This window comes from Denticeps clupeoides, chromosome 3 (assembly GCF_900700375.1).
Source record: "Denticeps clupeoides chromosome 3, fDenClu1.1, whole genome shotgun sequence".
NCBI classification, from domain to species: Eukaryota; Metazoa; Chordata; class Actinopteri; order Clupeiformes; family Denticipitidae; genus Denticeps; species Denticeps clupeoides.
The window spans coordinates 36,704,543-36,727,858 of record NC_041709.1 but is presented as its reverse complement, the minus strand read 5'-3'; the positions used below and the strand labels follow the sequence as shown (position 1 = coordinate 36,727,858).

The 23,316-nt window shown below is 50.2% G+C and overlaps 4 protein-coding genes across 12 annotated transcripts; all 4 read right to left on the bottom strand.

Annotated features, from left to right (window-relative positions):
* Nucleotides 1-5,966, bottom strand: LOC114786644 (guanine nucleotide exchange protein smcr8a-like). Of its 2 annotated transcripts, none has more exons than XM_028973909.1 (3): nucleotides 5,835-5,966; nucleotides 1,933-4,090; nucleotides 1-544 (listed from the first exon to the last, which is right to left on the bottom strand). In XM_028973909.1, exons 2-3 carry the CDS (start codon nucleotides 4,062-4,064, stop codon nucleotides 136-138), a joined length of 2,541 nt encoding a protein of 846 aa, XP_028829742.1. In that variant the 5' UTR covers nucleotides 4,065-4,090; nucleotides 5,835-5,966; the 3' UTR covers nucleotides 1-135. The 2 variants fall into 2 exon arrangements, with proteins under 2 accessions (XP_028829742.1, XP_028829743.1); XM_028973910.1 differs by lacking the exon at nucleotides 5,835-5,966 and adding an exon at nucleotides 5,659-5,716.
* Nucleotides 5,967-6,140: 174 nt separating this feature from the next.
* Nucleotides 6,141-11,593, bottom strand: mief2 (mitochondrial elongation factor 2). 7 transcript variants are annotated; one of them, XM_028973919.1, is made up of 5 exons: nucleotides 11,295-11,547; nucleotides 8,078-8,224; nucleotides 7,581-7,740; nucleotides 7,207-7,514; nucleotides 6,141-7,143 (listed from the first exon to the last, which is right to left on the bottom strand). In XM_028973919.1, the coding sequence occupies exons 2-5, from the start codon at nucleotides 8,210-8,212 to the stop codon at nucleotides 6,376-6,378; spliced, it is 1,371 nt and encodes a 456-aa protein (XP_028829752.1). In that variant the 5' UTR covers nucleotides 8,213-8,224; nucleotides 11,295-11,547; the 3' UTR covers nucleotides 6,141-6,375. The 7 variants fall into 7 exon arrangements, with proteins under 7 accessions (XP_028829752.1, XP_028829748.1, XP_028829747.1 ...); XM_028973915.1 differs by having other exon boundaries at nucleotides 7,207-7,740; nucleotides 11,517-11,593; XM_028973914.1 differs by having other exon boundaries at nucleotides 7,207-7,740.
* A 719-nt stretch (nucleotides 11,594-12,312) lies between these two features.
* Nucleotides 12,313-14,613, bottom strand: alkbh5 (alkB homolog 5, RNA demethylase). Its single transcript, XM_028973353.1, has 4 exons — nucleotides 13,714-14,613; nucleotides 13,552-13,632; nucleotides 13,101-13,226; nucleotides 12,313-12,824 (listed from the first exon to the last, which is right to left on the bottom strand). Exons 1-4 carry the CDS (start codon nucleotides 14,391-14,393, stop codon nucleotides 12,710-12,712), a joined length of 1,002 nt encoding a protein of 333 aa, XP_028829186.1. The 5' UTR covers nucleotides 14,394-14,613; the 3' UTR covers nucleotides 12,313-12,709.
* Nucleotides 14,614-17,742: 3,129 nt separating this feature from the next.
* LOC114786666 (uncharacterized) lies at nucleotides 17,743-22,150 on the bottom strand. Of its 2 annotated transcripts, XM_028973957.1 has the most exons (4): nucleotides 22,082-22,150; nucleotides 19,737-20,077; nucleotides 18,428-18,746; nucleotides 17,743-18,340 (listed from the first exon to the last, which is right to left on the bottom strand). In XM_028973957.1, the coding sequence occupies exons 2-4, from the start codon at nucleotides 20,044-20,046 to the stop codon at nucleotides 18,034-18,036; spliced, it is 936 nt and encodes a 311-aa protein (XP_028829790.1). In that variant the 5' UTR covers nucleotides 20,047-20,077; nucleotides 22,082-22,150; the 3' UTR covers nucleotides 17,743-18,033. The 2 variants fall into 2 exon arrangements, with proteins under 2 accessions (XP_028829790.1, XP_028829789.1); XM_028973956.1 differs by having other exon boundaries at nucleotides 17,743-18,746.
* Nucleotides 22,151-23,316: the final 1,166 nt, after the last annotated feature.

Below are 23,316 nucleotides of genomic sequence, written 5' to 3'. Positions count from 1 at the left end.
TATATTTCATGGCTCTTTATTAAAAGGTTTGAATAAACGTTTTATTCCTCGACATTCCGTTGTGTCTGTGAAGTGGAGAAGATGCTGCTGGACTGGACCTGGTTCCAGTCCTGAGGAGGGCGGAGCTGCTGATCTTCACAGTTTAAACAGCGTGCGGTGCTGGTACCGGAACATCAGTACGGTGGGTGGGGCCTCGGTGAGGCGGAGCTTGATGAGCTCAGACAGGAAGTGGACGATGTGCCAGTCACAGTCCACGCCACCCTGGTCATGTGACCTGTCGGGTTCCATCTTTTCTCGGCGCCGCGCGGGCCCCTGGGAGAACGTGAACAGGAAGGCACGAGCGGCCAATCTGGTGAGAGCGCTCTGCACCCACAGACAGTACGTCCTGCCGTGGCCGAGCGGCGACTGGTCCGTCAGCCGGCCAATCAGAGAGCCACAGTATGCGGGGCCACAGAAGGTCTTCTGGTCGGCGTCCAGAATGCTTACGTAGCGAGCGTAGTGCTGCAGGCAGTGAGGCATGCTGGGAAGTGAAGGGCCGAAGGCTCTAGGATCAGAAGAGACGGAAGGCAGCCGGTAATTTAATTTGCCGTTTTTGGTGTTGCTAAAGCTCCAATATTGACAACAAGGCCCATTTTTGCAACTCGTTTCGCACAAAACTGCATTTCGAATCATCCAAATCAAACAGCACGTTATCGTGCCAGCAGATTGGTGGGCATGACGATGACACCGAGTGAAAATACTCGCACAGAAATACCCGCAGATACTCGCATGCAAGTCCGCGCAATGCGTGCACAGCAGATACATTTACCTCATGGTGAAGGAGACTAAACCATTCTTTACTTTACTCTGGACTTTACTCTTTACTTCACTTTACTTTACTCTGGACTTTACTCTGGACTTTACTCTTTACTCTGGACTTTACTCTTTACTCTGGACTTTACTCTTTACTTTACTTTTACTCTGGACTTTACTTTACTTTACTCTGGACTTTACTCTTTACTTTACTCTGGACTTTACTCTTTACTTTACTCTGGACTTTACTCTTTACTTCACTTTACTTTACTCTGGACTTTACTCTTTACTTTACTCTGGACTTTACTCTTTACTTCACTTTACTTTACTCTGGACTTTACTCTTTACTTTACTCTGGACTTTACTTTTACTCTGGACTTTACTCTTTACTCTGGACTTTACTTTTACTCTGGACTTTACTTTTACTTTTACTCTGGACTTTACTCTTTACTTTACTCTGGACTTTACTTCACTTTACTTTACTCTGGACTTTACTCTTTACTTTACTCTGGACTTTACTCTTTACTTTTACTCTGGACTTTACTCTTTACTTTTACTCTGGACTTTACTCTTTACTTTACTCTGGACTTTACTTCACTTTACTTTACTCTGTCACTTTACTCTTTACTTTACTCTGGACTTTTACTTTACTCTGGACTTTACTCTTTACTTTTACTCTGGACTTTACTCTTTACTTTACTCTGGACTTTACTCTTTACTTTTACTCTGGACTTTACTCTTTACTTTTACTCTGGACTTTACTCTTTACTTTTACTCTGGACTTTACTCTTTACTTTACTCTGGACTTTACTCTTTACTTTACTCTGGACTTTACTCTTTACTTCACTTTACTTTACTCTGGACTTTACTCTTTACTTTACTTTACAGACGCTTTTATCCAAAGCGACTTACAGCAGGACGACACCAGCGATTCTCGCTCGGTTTCTGTAGATTTTGAGCCCTGATAAGGCCGAACTTGTCAGGAATAGAGCATGCTGGTAATTGCCGCTGGTTGTGAAACGCCAGACGTGACGTTATTGCGGAGAATCGTGCGTTTCGGATGGATCAGAAGACGTTTTTTGCTCTCGGTAACCGTGCCGTTGTGTCGTTTTAGCGACACAAAAAAGAGAACCGTAGTACCTGTTGAGCCCGATTATCCCGTAGTCCATCAGGTCGCTGGTCTGCAGCGCTCGGCAGCACCAGGGCAGGACTCGGTGGTGGGCGGGGCCAGCGTTGGGCAGGAAGAGACTCAGGGAATCGACCAGCTGCCGCACGGCCGCCTCGTCACGGCCCAGCACCACCGTCGCTCGGCCAATCATCAGGCTGTACAGCACGTGACGCGCGAACCTGAAGCGCCGCACAAAGCTTAGGGAGGCGTGGCCGGAGCTCCCCGGGCCACGCCTTGACGCCGCTCTGTTTCCATGGTAACTGGGGAGGTAGGTGGAGTCTGAGTCCAGGGATGAAGGGCAGCTGCTGAAGCTGGCGCCGTCTACCGTATCCTCCAGGAGAGGGGCGGCACCGAACAGAACCTGATTGGCCAGCGGTCCTTCGTGATGCTCCTCCTCCTCGTGTATGGTGCAGGGGGTGCACAGGGGGCGCAGGTCATCTGGGACGATGGTAACGCTCAGTACCTCGATGCTGTCCCTACTGTCCTCCCGTCTCACGTATACGCGTGGCGGCCCCGCCTCGGGGGCGTGTCTCGGTGCAGAGTGGGCGGCGGCCAGCGACAGCTCCTGTACCCTGAAAGAGCGCTCAGTACCCAGTACCTCGAAACTGTCTCCGCTGCTCACGCTGCCACTTGGCACGACGTCATCGTCATGACGACAACATGCCAGGGCCGGGGTCTGCTGTGATTGGACCACCTCACCCGTGATGTTGTCGTCATGACGACAGCATGCCAGTGCCGGGGTCTGCTGTGATTGGACCACCTCACCCGTGATGTTGTCGTCATGACGACAGCATGCCAGTGCCGGGGTCTGCTGTGATTGGACCACCTCACCCGTGATGTCGTCGTCATGACGACAGCATGCCAGGGCCGGGGTCTGCTGTGATTGGACCACCTCACCCGTGACGTCGTCGTCATGATGACAGCATGCCAGTGCCGGGGTCTGCTGTGATTGGACGTTGTGCAGAACCAGACTCACTGGTCCACACGACTCCATCTGCAGTTTGATCGGCACCATCTCCACACACGACACGAAGGAGTCCACGGCAGCCGGGTCACATGGTGAGAAAGCCCCGCCCACCGCGCCATCGTCTTCCTCCGCCTCACTCGGCTCCTCGAACAGGAAGTTGGTGACGGAGAGCTGGTGCAGCAGGCGGTCGCAGGTGCGCCGCTGGCTGAGCTGCCAGGCGTCGCCGCGGAAACGCCGCTGGATGGCGCGAAGCTGCTGCATTGTTTGCAGGAAGAAGTACGCGTCGCACAGCTGATCCAGGGGCTTCTGCTGCTGTGGGCGTGGCGACGGGCGGGCCGTGGGCGGGGGCATGGGATACGGCAGGAAGTCGGGCTGTTCCCGCTTCCTGCCGGGATAAGATGCCACCTGCTGCAGCAGGACCGTGAGGTCCAGCATGGTGCTCTCCACGGTGGCCAGGTCGCACGCCCCGCCCCCTGGACAGGACTCCTCCCCCTCCTCCTGATGGAGCTGCTGCCGCTGCCTCTCCAGCTCGCCCAGCTGCTGCTCCAGCTGCCGCGCGAACACTTTCCGGTTCCCCGTCTTCAGGCACTCGGAGGCGTGGCCGAACGCGGCCAGCAGGCGTGGCAGCTCCTGCAGCAGCTTGCGCTCGTCGGTGGAGACGTACGCCAGGCAGACGGGCCGGACGAATCCCCGGGCGGCGACGTCGTGGAGCATCAGGTGGTGCACGTACGCGTACGCGCTCTCCTTCGAGTCGCCCAGCAGCACGTGAGAATCCTCCACGAAGCGGATTGGCTGTCGGCTGCAGGCCCCGCCTCCCGGCGGCTGGTAGTCCACCGACATGATGCGCAGCGAGAAGCGGTTCAGGTCGAACGGGCTGCGGGTGAACGAGTCCTCTGGCACGGTGAAGAGGGGCTGAGGTCCCACCTGCTCAGAGAACTCCGACACCAGGACGAAGTCCCGGACAAAGCGGGCGCATGAAGAGCTGGACCAGGGCGTGGCATCACGTACATGGGGGGACAGGGGAGGGGCCAGTTTCTCTGCCATCACCTGCTGCTCAGCAAGCACATCAGCATACTCCTCCTTCGCCAGAGCCAGAATGTCTGAAGAGCCAATCATCATGAAGGAGTCCGAGTTCATAACATCTTCACCAGATGTTCACAGACCTGAAAACAATCAAAATCACAACTAATAACTCCACCACCTCCACATAAAATTATAATTAATAACTCTACCACCCCCACATAAAATCACAACTAATAACTCCATCACCTCCACATAAAATTATAATTAATAACTCCATCACCTCCACATAAAATCACAACTAATAACTCCACCACCTCCACAATAAATTATAATTAATAATTAAATCAACTCCACATTAAATTATAATTAATAACTCCACCACTTTCACATAAAATCACAACTAATAACTCCACCACCTCCACATAAAATTAGAATTAATAAATCAATCAGCTCCACATAAAATTAGAACTAATTACTCCACCACCTCCACATAAAATCACAACTAATAACTCCACCACCTCCACAATAAATTATAATTAATAACTAAATCAACTCCACATTAAATTATAATTAATAACTCCACCACCTTCACATAAAATCATAACTAATAACTCCACCACCTCCACATAAAATTATAATTAATAACTCCATCACCTCCACATAAAATTACAACTAATAACTCCACCACCTCCACAATAAATTATAATTAATAACTAAATCAACTCCACATTAAATTATAATGAATAACTCCACCACCTTCACATAAAATCATAACTAATAACTCCACCACCTCCACATAAAATTAAAAGTAATAAATCAATCAGCTCCACATAAAATTAGAACTAATTACTCCACCACCTCCACATAAAATCACAACTAATAACTCAATCACGTCCACATAAAATTATAATGAATAACTCCACCACTTTCACATAAAATCACAACTAATAACTCCACCACCTCCACATAAAATTATAATTAATAACTCCACCACTTTCACATAAAATCACAACTAATAACTCCACCACCTCCACATAAAATTAGAATTAATAACTCTACCACCCCCACATAAAATCACAACTAATAACTCCATCACCTCCACATAAAATTATAATTAATAACTCCACCACTTTCACATAAAATCACAACTAATAACTCCACCACCTCCACATAAAATTATAATTAATAATTCCATCACCTCCACATAAAATCACAACTAATAACTCCATCACCTCCACATAAAATTATAATTAATAACTCCACCACTTTCACATAAAATCACAACTAATAACTCCACCACCTCCACATAAAATTAGAATTAATAACTCTACCACCCCCACATAAAATCACAACTAATAACTCCACCACCTCCACATAATATTAGAATTAATAACTCCACCAGCTCCACATAAAATTAGAACTAATAACTCCACCACCTTCACATAAAATCACAACTAATAACTCCACCACCTTCACATAATATTAGAATTAATAACTCCACCACCTTCACATAAAATCACAACTAATAACTCCACCACCTCCACATAAAATTAGAAGTAATAAATCAATCAGCTCCACATAAAATCACAACTAATAACTCCACCACCTCCACATAATATTAGAATTAATAACTCCACCACCTTCACATAAAATCACAACTAATAACTCCACCACCTTCACATAATATTAGAATTAATAACTCCACCACCTCCACACCGGCTCCATATTCACGGTCCCGTAAACAGCCGTGACGTCACCAAACCACGTGATCACGGCCTCGAATACCAACATGGTAAGAAGCGGCAGAAAAGAAAGTGCCGACATGACGCCCCGGGAGGGCGGGGCTACACGGAATCACGGAAACCACGAGCGCCGGACGCTTACCGGACAGCGGCGGCCGCCGCGCGACGCGGGGAGCGGAGCGGGTCACGCGCCCGAGCGGGAGCGCGCATGAGAGGCGGGGGGCGGAGTCACAGCGGGACAACACGTAGTCAAACGTTCCGGATGTTGAAAGAGAACGTGAGAAATTGTGGCTTCTGGAGAGTTCTGCATTTTATTTTAATGTCACAATAACTTTAAAAGCACTGACGTGAACTGAAGTATTAAACCGTCTTAATGGTTACGCTGCACTGTTCTCCAGCCAATCAGGGTGAGGTGGGTGCGTGACGTCAGAAGAGGCGGAGCCAGGAGTCCAGTTGGGATTTTATTTCATTTTCAGTCCCAGTCACTTCTGACTGCTGGACTTTAAAGTGGCGGAAGCCGTGAGCTTAACATTCATACGCATAAAAACAGCAGAACACACTTCTAGAGACATTATAAAAATACAACATTCATGCACAAGTGGCACAGTGAACAGTGGGAGGAGCCTGTGTGTGTGTGTGTGTGTGTGTGTGTGTGTGTGTGTGTGTGTGTGCACACTCGCACGCTACATGAGTAATTGTTCTGGCTCGGACAGAGCACAGTACAGCAGGAAGCCCATCTCATCGATGTCGTCCTCACCGAATTGGCTCAGGAGATTGACCGCTGGCTTAAAATAACTGGGCAGCTGCCCCACTTCCAGACAGCCAATCAGCTCCACGATAGCCTGGCGGAACCGCCCACTGAACGCCCCCTCCGACCAATCAGACTCCTGGTCGCTGAGGCGCAAAATCAGGCTCCTGAGGTGCCGGCCACCGAGGCGACTGAGGGCGGGGCACGTGCGGCACACCGCCGTCAGCGTCTTCAAGCACTTCCTCCTCACGCCGCCGTCTGATTGGTCGAGAGCGGCCAGGCGGCCCGCCTCGCCGCTGTAGAGGCTGTGGTACCAGGCGTGGTCGTACGGGCCGGTCCGGCTGAGCTGCGCGCTCAGAACCCGGCGGTCCACGAAGCGGGCGGCGGGCAGGACGGTGACGACCAGACGCGCCACGTCGTCACCGGCGAGGACCTCCAGCTCGATATCGGCCGCGCCCAGCAGCGGCCGCACCTCGCAGTCCAGCGTCCCGCTCAGAGACGGCCAGTTCATCGCCTCGGTCACCGACTTCCTGAGCAGGTCGCCGATCAGCCGGGACGACATGTATCCGCCCACCAGGAAGCGGTCCCAGTAGCTCCGCCCCCTGGGGAAGTACTCCAGGTTCTCCCGCCGCAGCATGCAGAGGTGGGGGTGGGACAAGAACGTGTCCTCGCCCCTGAGAGGCGTCCAGAGCGTCTCCTCCACCTGAGGACACAGGAAGAGTTTACTCCTTCATTCGAGTTCCACTCGCGGAAACGTCATCGTCACCTGCAGCGCCACCAGCAGGCAGGCGCGGTCGGCCCTCAGGACCTGCAGCTCGTCCAGCAGGGACCCCGCCACGCTCACGTCCCCCAGCGGCATCTCCGGGTGCTTGGTCCTCAGGAAGGCCTGGATCTCGGCGCCGACCTCCAGCGCCACCCGGTGGGCGCGCTGGGCCTCGGCGCGACTCACACACACGCGCGTGTGGTAGTACTGCTGGAGGCGGTCCTGCAGGGTGGGCGGGGCGCGGCGTAGCTTCACGTCAGACACAGGAGACGCCGCCGGGGGACAGCCTGAGTGCTGCTGAGACAGGTCAACTGGACACACACACACATCATCATCATCACCCGCACTGCTGCTGTCCCCGCCGAGGACTTTCTCACCCTTCCTGGCTGCAGCAGAGATCTGCTTGATGGCCACACCCTCAATGCCCTTTTTGAGAAGTTTGGGGGCGGAGTTGACGAGGCTGAGCTCCTCCCAGCTGTCGGCCGGCTGCTTCTCATCCTTCTCCTGGTCGGCAGCCCGTCCGGCTCGTTCCATCAGCTGTGAACGTAGAGAATTTTCACTGAATCCACACTTTCTCTCCTGAAGACACCATGTCCAGCAGACACTCCACAGCATGATGCCACCAGCACCATGGTCCACAGTAAGGACGGTGATAACCGGCAGATGTCTGCTCTCCTCCACACACGGGACTCAGTGGTCCAGAAATGTCTAGTTTTCTTACAGTGTGAGAAACTCCACACGTCTCTACCATGAAGTCCTGACTGGCGGCCTCCTCCGCCGTAACGTGATGGCGGTGAAGACGTGAGGGGGTCATCATGAATTATGAAAATATGATCTTCCCTGTACCAATCTGTACCCGTCACATCACGCTCACCCGCTTCACAAGCAACGTGGCCACGCCCAGCACCGCAGCCCCTCCCACTCCCATCACCAGTCGTGCGTTGGCGAGCAAGAAGTCGATCACCACCGCGATCCCGTCCTCGCCACGTCTCCTCCCGGCCGAGTACATCACTCGCTGTACCTGGAACCACATGTACAGGAGATCACATGACGGCTCCAGAACCTACAGGAACCAACCTGATGCCAGAACCTGCTCAATTAACTGATTATCTGGGTGGAAGTAGCCTAGCGGGTGACTGGTCCACCCGTCTCACTTTAACCCGGTCCACCCGTCTCCCGGTCTCACTTTAACCCGATCCACCCGTCCCCCGGTCTCACTTTAACCCGGTCCACCCGTCCCCCGGTCTCACTTTAACCCGGTCCACCCGTCCCCCGGTGTCACTTTAACCCGGTCCACCAGTCCCCCGGTGTCACTTTAACCCGGTCCACCCGTCCCCCGGTCTCACTTTAACCCGGTCCACCCGTCCCCCGGTCTCACTTTAACCCGGTCCACCAGTCCCCCGGTGTCACTTTAACCCGGTCCACCAGTCCCCCGGTGTCACTTTAACCCGGTCCACCCGTCCCCCGGTCTCACTTTAACCCGGTCCACCCGTCCCCCGGTCTCACTTTAACCCGGTCCACCCGTCCCCCGGTCTCAATTTAACCCGGTCCACCCGTCCCCTGGTCTCAATTTAACCCGGTCCACCAGTCTCCTGGTCTCAATTTAACCTGGTCCACCCGTCCCCTGGTCTCAATTTAACCCGGTCCACCAGTCTCCTGGTCTCACTTTAACCCGGTCCACCCGTCCCCCGGTCTCAATTTAACCCGGTCCACCAGTCTCCTGGTCTCACTTTAACCCGGTCCACCCGTCCCCTGGTCTCAATTTAACCCGGTCCACCCGTCCCCTGGTCTCACTTTAACCCGGTCCACCCGTCCCCTGGTCTCAATTTAACCCGGTCCACCAGTCTCCTGGTCTCACTTTAACCCGGTCCACCCGTCCCCCGGTCTCACTTTAACCCGGTCCACCCGTCTCCCGGTCTCACTTTAACCCGGTCCACCCGTCTCCCGGTCTCACTTTAACCCGGTCCACCCGTTCCCTAGTCTCAATTTAACCTGGTCCACCAGTCTCCTGGTCTCACTTTAAGCCGATCCACCGTCCCCTGGTCTCAATTTAACCTGGTCCACCCGTCCCCTGGTCTCAATTTAACCTGGTCTCACTTTAACCCGGTCCACCCGTCCCCCGGTCTCACTTTAACCTGGTCCACCCGTCCCCGGTCTCACTTTAAGCCGATCCACCGTCCCCCGGTCTCATTTTAACCCGGTCCACTCGTTCCCTGGTCTCAATTTAACCTGGTCCACCAGTCTCACTTTAAGCCGATCCACCGTCCCCCGGTCTCACTTTAACCTGGTCCACCCGTCCCCCGGTCTCACTTTAACCCGGTCCACCTGTCTCCTGGTCTCAGTCTATCCCGTTCCAACCTCTCTTGGTCTCACTTTAACCCAGTCCACCCCCTGGTCTCAATTTAACCCGGTCCACCCGTCCCCCGGTCTCACTTTAACCCGGTCCACCCGTCTCCCGGTCTCACTTTAACCCGGTCCACCCGTCCCCCGGTCTCACTTTAACCCGGTCCACCCGTCCCCCGGTCTCACTTTAACCCGGTCCACCCGTCCCCTGGTCTCAATTTAACCTGGTCCACCAGTCTCGTGGTCTCACTTTAACCCGGTCCACCCGTCCCCCGGTCTCACTTTAACCTGGTCCACCCGTCCCCCGGTCTCACTTTAAGCCGATCCACCGTCCCCCGGTCTCATTTTAACCCGGTCCACCCGTTCCCTGGTCTCAATTTAACCTGGTCCACCAGTCTCCTGGTCTCACTTTAAGCCGATCCACCGTCCCCTGGTCTCACTTTAAGCCGATCCACCGTCCCCCGGTCTCATTTTAAGCCGATCCACCGTCCCCTGGTCTCACTTTAAGCCGATCCACCGTCCCCCGGTCTCATTTTAACCCGGTCCACCCCCTGGTCTCAATTTAACCTGGTCCACCAGTCTCCTGGTCTCACTTTAACCCGATCCACCCGTCCCCCGGTCTCATTTTAACCCGGTCCACCCCCTGGTCTCAATTTAACCTGGTCCACCAGTCTCCTGGTCTCATTTTAACCCGGTCCACCCGTTCCCTGGTCTCAATTTAACCTGGTCCACCAGTCTCCTGGTCTCACTTTAAGCCGATCCACCGTCCCCTGGTCTCACTTTAAGCCGATCCACCGTCCCCCGGTCTCATTTTAAGCCGATCCACCGTCCCCTGGTCTCACTTTAAGCCGATCCACCATCCCCCGGTCTCATTTTAACCCGGTCCACCCCCTGGTCTCAATTTAACCTGGTCCACCAGTCTCCTGGTCTCACTTTAACCCGATCCACCCGTCCCCCGGTCTCATTTTAACCCGGTCCACCCCCTGGTCTCAATTTAACCTGGTCCACCAGTCTCCTGGTCTCACTTTAACCCGGTCCACCCGTCTCCTGGTCTCACTTTAACCCGGTCCACCCGTCCCCTGGTCTCACTTTAAGCCGATCCACCGTCCCCTGGTCTCACTTTAAGCCGATCCACCGTCCCCCGGTCTCATTTTAACCCGGTCCACCCCCTGGTCTCAATTTAACCCGGTCCACCACTCTCCTGGTCTCACTTTAACCCGGTCCACCCGTCCCCTGGTCTCACTTTAAGCCAATCCACCGTCCCTGGTCTCACTTTAAGCCGATCCACCGTCCCCCGGTCTCATTTTAACCCGGTCCACCCCCTGGTCTCAATTTAACCTGGTCCACCAGTCTCCTGGTCTCACTTTAACCCGATCCACCCGTCCCCCGGTCTCACTTTAACCCGGTCCACCCGTCCCCCGGTCTCACTTTAACCCGGTCCACCCGTCCCCCGGTGTCACTTTAACCCGGTCCACCAGTCCCCCGGTGTCACTTTAACCCGGTCCACCCGTCCCCCGGTGTCACTTTAACCCGGTCCACCAGTCCCCCGGTGTCACTTTAACCCGGTCCACCCGTCCCCCGGTCTCACTTTAACCTGGTCCACCTGTTACGTGAAGCAGGACCTTCAGCTCTTTTAAAAATCAGTTTCCATAACATCATAACATCTGCCAAATGCCTTAAATGTAAATGAATCGTGTTTTTACTGTCACCACCAACACACTCCAGTAGATCTACAAGTAGAAGTGGACCTGCTGGGACACCCGACACGGGTCCTGAAGTTCCTCCTTCCTGCTCTTTATAGTCACTGCAGCTGGCGCCTCAGAAATAGACACCAGGACACGTGTTGTGGGGACACGTTACCCCGCGTCTATAGTCACGCTCCGTTCGGCTCTTTTCGTGGTGATTTACGTGACCGAGTCGAATCTCGGTTCCGTCCACCAGAACATCGAAACCCGGACCGTTTTATTTACCTACTTCACCTGCGCGCAGCTTCCGCTTCGCCGTCACACGTCACCGCGCCGCCCACAGGGGGCGTGGCTACGCGGGGGGCGGGGCTTTAAAGGACAAAACTCTGGTGCGAAAGATGCGCCCCATATATCCACGAGAAAGGGTCATGACTCTTAAAAACCAATAAATGTAACATAATAAATAGATAATAAACCATTTAAATCATTGTAACAGATGACTTGTCCCTGTAACTACTGCTTGTAATTCTGACTGTTTTAGTCACTTTGCAATGACCATTGAAACACATTTAGTATATTAGTGTAATTATTCCATATTTTAAATATGTGTGATTAATAATGTTAATGTAATAAGTGATGATCTTGTTTTTAAACTACGCACCATGAATTATCAGGCAGCTGCTCGTTTCCACTCAGGTCCCATCCACACGAGAACGTTTCTCTTGCATTTCATGCGACGCAGAACGGTTATTTTCCGAAATGGCTTCCAGAGTGAATTCCGTGTGGACGGAGCGTCTTTTTTGTGAAAACGCTGACGTATTCGTATTACGTAGCTCACCTGGACGCCGTGGGAAAGCGGAAGTCATCAAGTCCTCATCACCAACGTACATAAAGTAAAGCCGCTTTCAGGTTTCCGAACCTGCTGCGAACGTGGTGCGCGTACGAGACTGAATACGGCTTCATTTCCGTGTTAAAACTCGGCTGCTGAGTAAGAAGTACGTTTCCTGACAGGTGGAGAAGTAAAGTGGACAAGGCGGTAATGTGTGTAGTTTCCTACGTGGGTAAATAAGTGACACAGACATTCAACTCCATTTCTTTTACTGTGATTTCCAAAAATCAGATGGACACACGTGATTGGCCACTGCAGAGTATGCAGGCGGGTCAGCTGACCTCCGACAGTCGCAGTGTTCATCACTTCTTTTAAAGCACCATCAACAGTGCAAACAAAACAAATCGTCCAACCAGAAGACAGGTGATGGAGCGCAGGGTTCAGAACTCCACCCACCACCGCTGAACCAGAAAACAAGGTCAAAAAATAAAATAAAAATCCAAAAAGTCCATATTTACACCAACCCACCTGGTGGGTTCACCACTGAATTCTTCATCCTCTTCTGCGTCTCTTTAGACGTCATTTCCACCATAAACCCTAGTCACATGATCATTCATCAGATTCGGGCAGGAAGAGAGAGGCGTGTCCCTCAGTGCCTCCTCATCTTCACCTTGCGGGGGGGCGTGTCCACATCCGGTGACGTACGATCTGTGCGCGATCGTGAGAGGCGGTTCTCCTCTTTATCCATCTCCAGAACACGTGGCCTAAACACACAGAGTCCGTTTTACCACCACACACCTTATTCTACTGTTCTGTGGGTGTGAGTGTAGGTGTGTGAGGGTGTAGCTGAGTGATGGTGTAGGTGTGTGCGGGTGTCGGTGCATGCGGTTGTAGGTGAGGGTGTGTAGGTGTGTATATGAGTGAGGGTGTGTGTAGGTGTATGGTTGTGTGTGTGCGGGTGTAAGTGTGGGTGTAGGTGCGTGCGGTTGTAGGTGTGCGGGTATAAGTGTAGGTGTAGGTGAGTGAGGGTGTCGGTGTACCTGTGAGCAGCATCAGGATCGGCCTTCCGGTGTGAACGTTTAGCTTTGAGTGTGTGTCGGTGTTCGGTAACCGGGTGGGCGGGGCTTGTGGGGCTTGCATCCAATCGTGGGGCATCTGGTCTGGTTCTGAAAAGACAGCGGTGATCAGTAAAACCCCCCAGACAGTCGGGCTGAGCGATTTTATTGTGGTTTAATGTGCGATTATGCACTATATTAGGGGCGGCGGTGGCCTAGCGGTTAAGGAAGCGGCCCCGTAATCACAAGGTTGCGGGTTCGAGTCCCGAACCGCGAGGTGCCGCTGAGGTCCCGTCCCCACACGCTGCTCCCCGGGCGCCTGTCACGGTGCCCACTGTCACCAAGGGTGACGGTTAAATACAGAGGACACGTGTCACCGCGGCACCGCGTGCTGCGCTGCAGCGTCTCACAGTGACCATCACCCCCCCCCTCTCACTTCCTGAGGATGATGACGGCTCTCCTCTCCTTGATGTCCTGCGGCCGGACGCAGTGCGTGATGTCGTCAGCCGCGTAGCCACTGAAACACAGACACACGTTAAGGGGCGGCGCGGGGGCGGGGCCTCGGCGGGGCGGGGCCTCGGCGGCCCTGGTCGGTCACCTGAGCATCGTGACCCCGCCCCGGACCACCGGCAGCTGCAGGACGGGCTCGGACACGCGGATGGGCTTGAAGCGGAAGCGGCAGCCGAAGCAGAGCGCGCTGTCGCTGAAGAAGGACACGGACACGATGGGCCGCTCGAAGATGTGGACCGGGTCCACGTGGGACACGATGCAGCCGCCGGGCTGGTAGTCGTTGATCACGGCGCTGTTGACGAAGCCGTCCGGGATGAGGCCGCGGGCCACCAGGCGGTCGATGACGAGCTCCCGCACCCACGCCGGGATGTCGTCCACCTCGCCGCGGGGGTACAGGCGCTCCTGGCCGGGCCCGCGGCGCCGCAGCTGCGCGCCGTACGTGTAGCCCTCCCCGAAGAAGTACTTGCTGCGCAGCGGGGCGCGGTCCACGGTGCGCGCGCGCCACAGCCCACGGTCCGCGCGCGCCACCACGTCGTCGATCCGGCGCTCGATGCGCGCGCACTCGGCGTCGGTGAAGACGCGCGCCTGCACGATGCCGCCGCGGACCCTGCGCGCCTCGGACTCGGGGTCGGGGTGCGGTTCCGGGTCTGAGTGCGGGTCCGGGTCCGAGTCGGCGCGGCGGCTGCGCTTCACTGCGGCCCGGCGCTCGGCCAGCGGCTCCCGGTTCGGGGTCATGGCCCGCAGCTTGTCCCGCAGGTCGGCGAACATCCGGGCGGCCGAGCGGGCGGAGCAGAGAGCGGAAGTGGAGGCGCTTCACCGGGTCGCCGCGTCCCGGCGGGGCTGCGGCCCGACGGAGGCCGCCTCGGAGCCGGGGGGGCTGCGGCTGGTGGCGGCCATGCTGGCCCGGGCGGAGAAAATGTCGTGTCGAGCGGAGGGTTCGCGCAGGTCCGAACTGCGCAACGCGCATGCGCACCGGGCTCCGCTGGAGTGGCGCGCATGCGCAGAGGCGCCGACGCGTCACCAATCGGCGGCGCGCCACGTGACCTTCCAAACAACGATTTCCGTAAGATAGTATTTATTCATCATTATCCGAATACTGAGGAGAAGAAGAATTACCATCTTGAAAAAACAAACAAGTATAACGCTAACACACACAGTCACAAAAAATAATCATCTAGCACTTTACTTTACTTGGCAGACGCGTTCATCCAAAGCGACTTACAAGAGGAAGACACCAGCAATTTCTGTAGATTTTGAGTTAAAAAAAACTAAGAGCCCTGATAAGACCCAACTTGTCATGCTCGGAAATTGTTAAGTGCTAGAAGAAGATTTTTATTTTATTTTGTGAGTGTGTGCATAAGTGTTATATTCGTCTGAAATGCTTAAACAAGTGGGTTTTCAGCTGCTTCTTAAAGGTGGTGGTGGTCTCGACTAGTCGACAACAGGGACGATTGGGATCGGACTGCCAAGTAAAGTAAAGAAGAAACTCAGCCCACTTTATTACACAGTATTAAATAAATCATCTTCTCAGCAGAAGATAGGATCCTTGTTTATAAAGCACTTTAAAACAGATAAGGACCTGTTGGTGGCAGCAGATTCGTCAATTTAACAAGATAAACACATTAAATGTAAAACATCAACACGACAACATGAAGAGCGGGTCCGGAAATAATCTTTTAATAGGGTGGTAGTAGCCTAGCGGGTAACACACTCGCCTATGAACCAGGTTCAAATCCCACTTACTACCATTGTGCTCCTGAGCTGGACTCTGGTAGCACTATCTGTTTCTGACCACTAGGTGGCGCCCTAGCCAAAATCTAGAACCATGCTGACGTGGACGGAGCAGAGCAGAACTGAGGCCCTGAATTCTGGTCACTTCAGTCTTTCTGGAGTCAGAAAGGAGGCGCTGAGTTTACACGAATCAACTTCATTACGGAGACCAATATTTTGGGCTCATTTCCCATCATGCACCTGATGCAAGTGTGCCGGAGTGAAATGGTTACACTAGATTTATAAGTATATTTCTTTAAATGTGTGCTTTGTGTCTTTTATTTTCTTATTTTCTAAAGACTTTTATTTTGGGTACCTGTATTCTGGTGTGGGTGAGAGGGAATAATAATGACAATCCGGGTGTTGAATTAATTGTAGAATGTTGAAGTGTGTTAATGTTTCTGGTTATGTCAAATATGCATTTTTGTTTGTTCAATTTATGGTTATTGTAAAAAGTTATGTGGGTTCTAAAACTTTGATCACCGTGCCCTTGGGTTAGTGGGTTGGAGACCCGTCATGGACACAAGGAAAAGGAGAAATCAGCAAAACTATAGACTGTAGATGCAGGTAATGTGAGAGTGAACAGACTCGTTCATCATGTTCTTACTTACATACAGAGTTCGTCAGCAGTGCAGAGGCCAGAAGCACAATGAGGTTCTACAGTGGTCCAACCTTCCAGCGTCCATGATGGTTTTACAGTTTAAAAATGGCTGCTATCTGCTTTGCTTTATTTATTTATTTATTAAAGATTCATAGACATCAGCTGGTTTGTAAAAAAAAAAAAAGCACAATTTGAGATCTACCTGCCTAAGGCCCATTAAGACTAGACAACGGGCTTTACTAACCCTCAACTAACTACCAGCCCTGCCAACAATACTAACTGCTGCACTTCCCGTGTATTCATAAACAGAAGAAAGAGCACAAACATACAATTCTTATTCTCATAGTTTGCTGTATGTCTGTATTTGTGATTTTAAGCTATGCAAGTGTTCTGCAGATACTTCAGTATTCTGTCAAAATATAATTCTGCTGCACATTTGCCATGTAACAAGAGTTCCAGAAGCATATTCCACCTAGACAAGCAGCAAGAGTTCATGGTTTAGATTGGGGGTCATCAGCGTCCTGTTCTTCCCACACCTCTGTGCTCATTTCTCAGTAATGATGACAGTATTACGGACCCATATTTTAAAATAACAATGATCATGGGTATTATGTGAATTGAAGTGACACTGCCCTCCTGTCAGTCTTGTTGAAGGTTCCAGGTTATAAGATGATATAAGTGGGAAATGTACTCATTTCCATATTTGTGTTGAAGTCCCTCACATAGTGAATGTAAGGTCATGATTGTGTTGCTAGTGTGAAATAATTAAGTCATTTGGTCCTGAGTAGCAACAGTTTAGTTTATTTAAAATGACCAGAATGACCAGACCCTGGGGTCCAACCTGTTCCTATAGAGATATTTTCTCCTGGATCCAACATGGTTCATTTTTAATTAAAACATTAACGCATGTTAATCCATCACAGTAAGACCTGGCTTTCACATGGAAAGCCACCTTTACATATCGAACAGTAATTACAGTACTTTACTACTTTAATAGGGTATTGCTTTAAATTGGACTGAAGACTCATATCGGTACAAGTAAAACAGTCTGTTTTATGGGATTAAAGTGACTGCCAGAATATTTTCAAATGTTTAGATGCCATTTTTATTTACTGAGTGAACAAAATACTGAAATATAAATGTGCAGAAAGTCAGTCAGATCCAGAGCAGGGCTGTGCAGTATGTCTCTGTTAGTCCCTCTGTCAGTCAGTATGCCTCTGTTAGTCCCTCTGTCAGTCAGTATGTCTCTGTTAGTCCCTCTGTCAGTCAGTATGTCTCTGTTAGTCCCTCTGTCAGTCAGTATGTCTCTGTTAGTCCCTCTGTCAGTCAGTATGTCTCTGTTAGTCCCTCTGTCAGTCAGTATGTCTCTGTTAGTCCCTCTGTCAGTCAGTATGCCCTCTGTTAGTCCCTCTGTCAGTCAGTATGTCTCTGTTAGTCCCTCTGTCAGTCAGTATGTCTCTGTTAGTCCCTCTGTCAGTCAGTATGTCTCTGTTAGTCCCTCTGTCAGTCAGTATGCCTCTGTTAGTCCCTCTGTCAGTCAGTATGTCTCTGTTAGTCCCTCTGTCAGTCAGTATGTCTCTGTTAGTCCCTCTGTCAGTCAGTATGTCTCTGTTAGTCCCTCTGTCAGTCAGTATGTCTCTGTTAGTCCCTCTGTCAGTCAGTATGTCTCTGTTAGTCCCTCTGTCAGTCAGTATGCCTCTGTTAGTCCCTCTGTCAGTCAGTATGTCTCTGTTAGTCCCTCTGTCAGTCAGTATGCCTCTGTTAGTCCCTCTGTCAGTCAGTATGTCTCTGTTAGTCCCTCTGTCAGTCAGTATGTCTCTGTTAGTCCCTCTGTCAGTCAGTATGCCTCTGTTAGTCCCTCTGTCAGTCAGTATGTCTCTGTTAGTCCCTCTGTCAGTCTTTCTGTTTGTCCTTTCAAAGATTTTTCTCCTCTCGGCCCTGAATAATGGAATAATGCCAAAGAGTACTCTTTAATACTCCACATGCATACTGAAGGAGTAATGATTTAGTCGAGCTTAATCAGAAGACCTCACCCATCTAAACAGAAACTGACAATTTCCCAAAGTAACCAGGTCCACGTGTGTCTTGGTACATGACCGCTACACTTTCTCTAGCATCTTCAAACTTTCTAAGTTTGGCACTTGAATTTCCAGTCCACTTCACCTTCGCAAAAGGATCCACATAAGCCTGGCAGGCGTTCATGTTAGTAATGATACGGTCGGCCTCATCTCTCCAGTTCACCTCTTCAGTCCTTCTATGCATTTGTATCCTCCAGTTCTGAACTGCTGGGAGGGGGTTGGATCTCATCTGACTGGTTGGTTCCAGCAGCATCCACAGAGCGATTCTTAACACACCACAATAAAATCCATAAATCACAGCGTTCACATTGATGTACAGCTCGTATGGTTCAAACTCTGCCACCATCTCATACATGATATCATTCTGAATACTTCTCTTCAGGGGACACTGCACATCACGCTGGATTCCTCTCTCTGTCAGGATTTTGGTGTGAAATTTAAGAACATCGTTGTTGATCACATGCTCTCCTCTTCGAGAACGTACACCAGTGTCTTTAAGAAGCTGCTCATCAATTTGGTAGTCTGGATCTATACGGCGAAACGCCTCCTGTATCATGTTTTTAATTTCAATCATTTTCTTCTGCTGTTGACCGGCTTCTTGAGACACAGATCCTTTCTTCCCTTTAGACGCCATGTTCTCGATGTAAGAAGTCAGGCTGATGAGTGGAACACCTGTAAGAACAAGAGAAATCAGAGTGGTCTTCTGTAGGACGAATCAGTGGGGGTCTGGTGCATGATGTCAGCATGAACCTATGTAGACATGTAACCTGTGTAGATGATTCTTCTATGTAGACATCAGAATATTTACATTTCTGAACTGACACATGATCAGTGAGAGACATGAGAGACATCTCTGTCTCACACGGGCAGAACTAGACGTCCCCCTTACAGACACTGAAATTCACCTTCTTGTCACGGCTCTCATTCACCCACCACGCCAGCAGGGGGCACACGCTCATCCTCACATCCACCATCGCATCAACGTTTCCAAACGTACAATAATTATCGTATTTTAATTTTTTTTGAGTGAAACACAGCAGCGCAGGACACAGTGACACGTGTCCTCTGTATTTATAACCATCACCCTGAGTGAGCAGTGGGCACCATGACAGGCGCCCGGGGAGCCGTGTGTGGGGACAGTACGTTCATCAAGGGGACCTCAGTGGCACTTTGGCAGATCGGGACTCGAACCCACAACCTTACGATTACAGGGCTGCTTCCTTAACCGCTAGACCACCACTGCACCCCACTGTACTATCATTTTAATTTTATACGATGTACGATCAATAATTCCAAAAATCAAATACTGTACGATAATTTCACCCCTTCAGTTATTTCATTAGCAAGACAAAATGTCCACATCTCTGTTTTCATCTGACTGCGCGGACGTACTTGGCCAATCAATGTAGGCAGGGGCGGGGCAGCCTGTCTGGTGGCCTGTGAGAGCCCCTGCGTTCCTGGCCTTCGCTCTTTGGATTCCCGCCTTGTTGACTGGATGCGCCTTGCTTGGATCTTCTACCTGACCGCCCTCGCTGTTGCTGACCCTGCAACATGAGCCTGAACCACCTGCCTTCCCTACCTCGCTCCCTCTTTCCTGTACCATGGACTGCAGCGTCAGTTCCCACCATGTCCGCGCATGCATGTGATACATGTGATACATACATGCATGTGATGCATGAAGAAGTTCCCCTTCATCGGCTGAGCTGAACCCAGATGATCTTCCAGAGCTTCTTCCACTGGTCTCCTTTTGCAGCCCCAGTGCAACCATCATCTTCTCCTGCTTCTCAGCAGCAAGCATGGGATCTCCTTCACCCAGAGCCAGGACCCACTCCACAGCCTCTTTAACAGAGCCGATGACAGGAAGAGAGTCTAGGAACCCAACCCACACCATCTCATCAGTGTCTCCACCCTGACCAGATGAGCAGATACCCTGTGGAACAGCACGTGGCTTCATCTCCTTAGCTGCGGCCATGATGGAAGCTGAGTGTCCTGTAGAGAAGAAACTTATAAAAATAATAATAGAGCAATTTATTAACTAGAATGGAAAGTCTGTGAACAAACTCCAGAGAAAAGATAGATAATAAAGGTATAACTAGAGACCAACATTCCAAATGAATTTTTGATGGGCTTGTCTGGGCGTTGGTCACGGCAGCGGGCGTGGCCTCCAGATCTGGTGTCAGCTGTAAGAGCCGGAGGACCGGCATTCCTAAGAAAGTGGCCGAATGACCAGGTGTCACTAATAAAGTGGCCAAATGACCGGGCTTCACTAATAAAGTGGCCGGAGGACCGGGCATCCCTAATAAAGTGGCCGGAGGACCGGGCATCCCTAATAAAGTGGCCGAATGACCAGGTGTCACTGATAAAGTGGCTGAATGACCGGGCGTCCCTAATAAAGTGGCCGAATGACCGGGTGTCCCTAATAAAGTGGCCGAATGACCGGGTGTCCCTAATAAAGTGGCCAAATGACCGGGCTTCACTAATAAAGTGGCCGGAGGACTGGGCATCCCTAATAAAGTGGCCGAATGACCAGGTGTCACTGATAAAGTGGCTGAATGACCGGGCGTCCCTAATAAAGTGGCCGAATGACCGGGTGTCCCTAATAAAGTGGCCAAATGACCGGGCTTCACTAATAAAGTGGCCGGAGGACTGGGCTTCCCTAATAAAGTGGCCGGAGTACCGGGCATCTCTAATAAAGTGGCCGAATGACCAGGTGTCACTGATAAAGTGGCTGAATGACCGGGCGTCCCTAATAAAGTGGCCGAATGACCGGGTGTCCCTAATAAAGTGGCCGAATGGCCGGGTGTCCCTAATAAAGTGGTCAAATGACCGGGCTTCACTAATAAAGTGGCCGGAGGACTGGGCATCCCTAATAAAGTGGCCGGAGGACCGGGCATCCCTAATAAAGTGGCCGAATGACCAGGTGTCACTGATACCGCTAGGCCACCACTTCCCCACATACGTCACGGTCACAGGCGGTCACATGAAATTTGGTGACGTTTGAAAAATTAACATATAAGCATGCTAATGCCAGCATGATAATGTCAAAAATGCTAACAGGGTGTGGCCAAGATGCGTCACGTTAAATTTGGTGACGTTTGGACCAAGTTAAAAAATTAGCATGTTAGCATGTGTTTTGATGCTAACGTCCAAAACGCAAACAGGGCGTGGCCATTTCACGGTCTTAGCGTGGCAGCCTTCAATTTAAAACATGTCCTTTTTTGTCTTTTTCCGGGTTTTTTAATCCCCCGTTGGTGGCAGCGGGTGCCCTCAGGGAGCCAAAAACGTATTCCCAGGACAATAATAAATGGTCCGTCATACTGACAGGCCCAAATTATTGCTACTGACACGTGATAATGTTAAGAATAAGTTACCGTTAGGTTAAACCGTCATACGACAGAATAATAAAAGTAGCGTTAATATATCAGCATGTAGCTGTATCAACAGAACAATATTTCTTTTAGAACCTGGACTAACATGAGTATTGTTCATGGGGAAAAAGGCATGTAATCAGATTACTTAATGTCCAGAAGAACCACATTCCCTCAACTAGCCTTACAAAGACGCTTTGTTAATTAAAAAATTAGGCAATATGATGTAATATGATGTATTTTTATTGTGCTGTGCTGTGTTCACAATTACAATCACAAATATGACCAGTCTGATTCTGAGCTGCATAATGAAATCGCTCTAAAGAGAAGAATATGGTAAAAGAACAACATGTTTTTTTTGGCTTTACCAACATATGCAAATGCAAATAAAAAAACATTGTAAGAATATTTGAAATATATTTACATTTCTTTATCACTGAAAACATTTCTATACAAATCAAGAGAAACACTAAAACCCAGAAAAGGGTTTCCCTTCATCTCCCCTGCCATAGCTGCCAACTATGAAGAGTTTTATTAAAAGCAGACAAAAGGGGTTCCAAAATACCTACAGAACACAAGCAGCACACACATGCTTATTAAAACGAACTAGAGATTATCTAGAGGTGAGCAGGTTCTTACCCGAGACTCTGGTCTGCTGTCTGACTGTCAGGAAGCTGCTGGATTCCTGGTTTTATTCCTGATGATCTCAATCTGCAGCTGCCCACTGCCTGCTGCCCTCCTCTAAAGTCATGTGACTTACAAGAAAGAGCAAACACACAGCAACACAATGAAAATGTTGTCTGCATTTAACCCATGAGATTCGGGTCCGCTGCTGCCCCACACTGTGTGTGTGTGTGTGTGTGAGTGGTCTTGTGTGTATGTGTGTGTGTGTGTGTGTGTGTATGTGTGTGTGTGTGATCAGGGGAGAGCGCGGGGATAGCGGGGGCCTAGTGGGTAACTAGCGGCTGTGCTGCAGTGTTTCACAATGACAATCACATCACTTTCACTTAAAGTAGATTAAATCCCCCATTCTTGACATTACAGGCATTTTTAATTTAGAAAAATATCAAAGTATATGATTTAATTAAGAAATTGTATTATATTGTATTATGTCAAATCTGTCATAATAGTATTATAACATTAAGCAACAATGAAGTGTTTAATGGATGTTATATTAGAAAAAATATCATTTAATTATATGGACAATTTAAAAAATATATTGTTTTATGTAGGAAATAAAAATCATTATTATGTTGCCCACTTATAATTTCCGTGGAAAGTATCTGTACCTCAGAACAAGAAACCATTCATAAATGAACTTATATTTAATGAATATTAAAGAAAAGAAATCTATCTGACCGAAGTGACATCTTGATGACGTGTGTCTACCAAAACATTTTAATAACAAATTATCAACTCTGGAATTCAAATGAAATTATACACCATTTACCAGTCGTCCACATGCTGAAAGGCAACACAAATGTAAAGATTTTTATAGTTAATGCGTGCATGCATGATCTACACACATTTACACATGCAAAGCTTCCCTCACACTTTTGTATGTGCAAATCAACCAACTCTCACTCAACAGAGGTGGAGGCCTCAGACACAACTTATCTCCAACCTATAATGCTGCCCTCTCATCCATCCCCAGGAATATCAGGCCCAATTCACACGTCCACCAGGTTGTGGGCAGGAGGAGCTGGCAGGGCGGGGCTGTCACGTCTACCCACCCAGTTGCCATGATTCAAATTTCAAATAAATTCACCTGGACGATCTACACAGATGGTGACGTCACACTCGAACAAGAAAAAAAACAACCATAACCTGGCAAATTTGAGAAGCCCTTTTTTGGAGTGGTAGTAGCCTAGTGG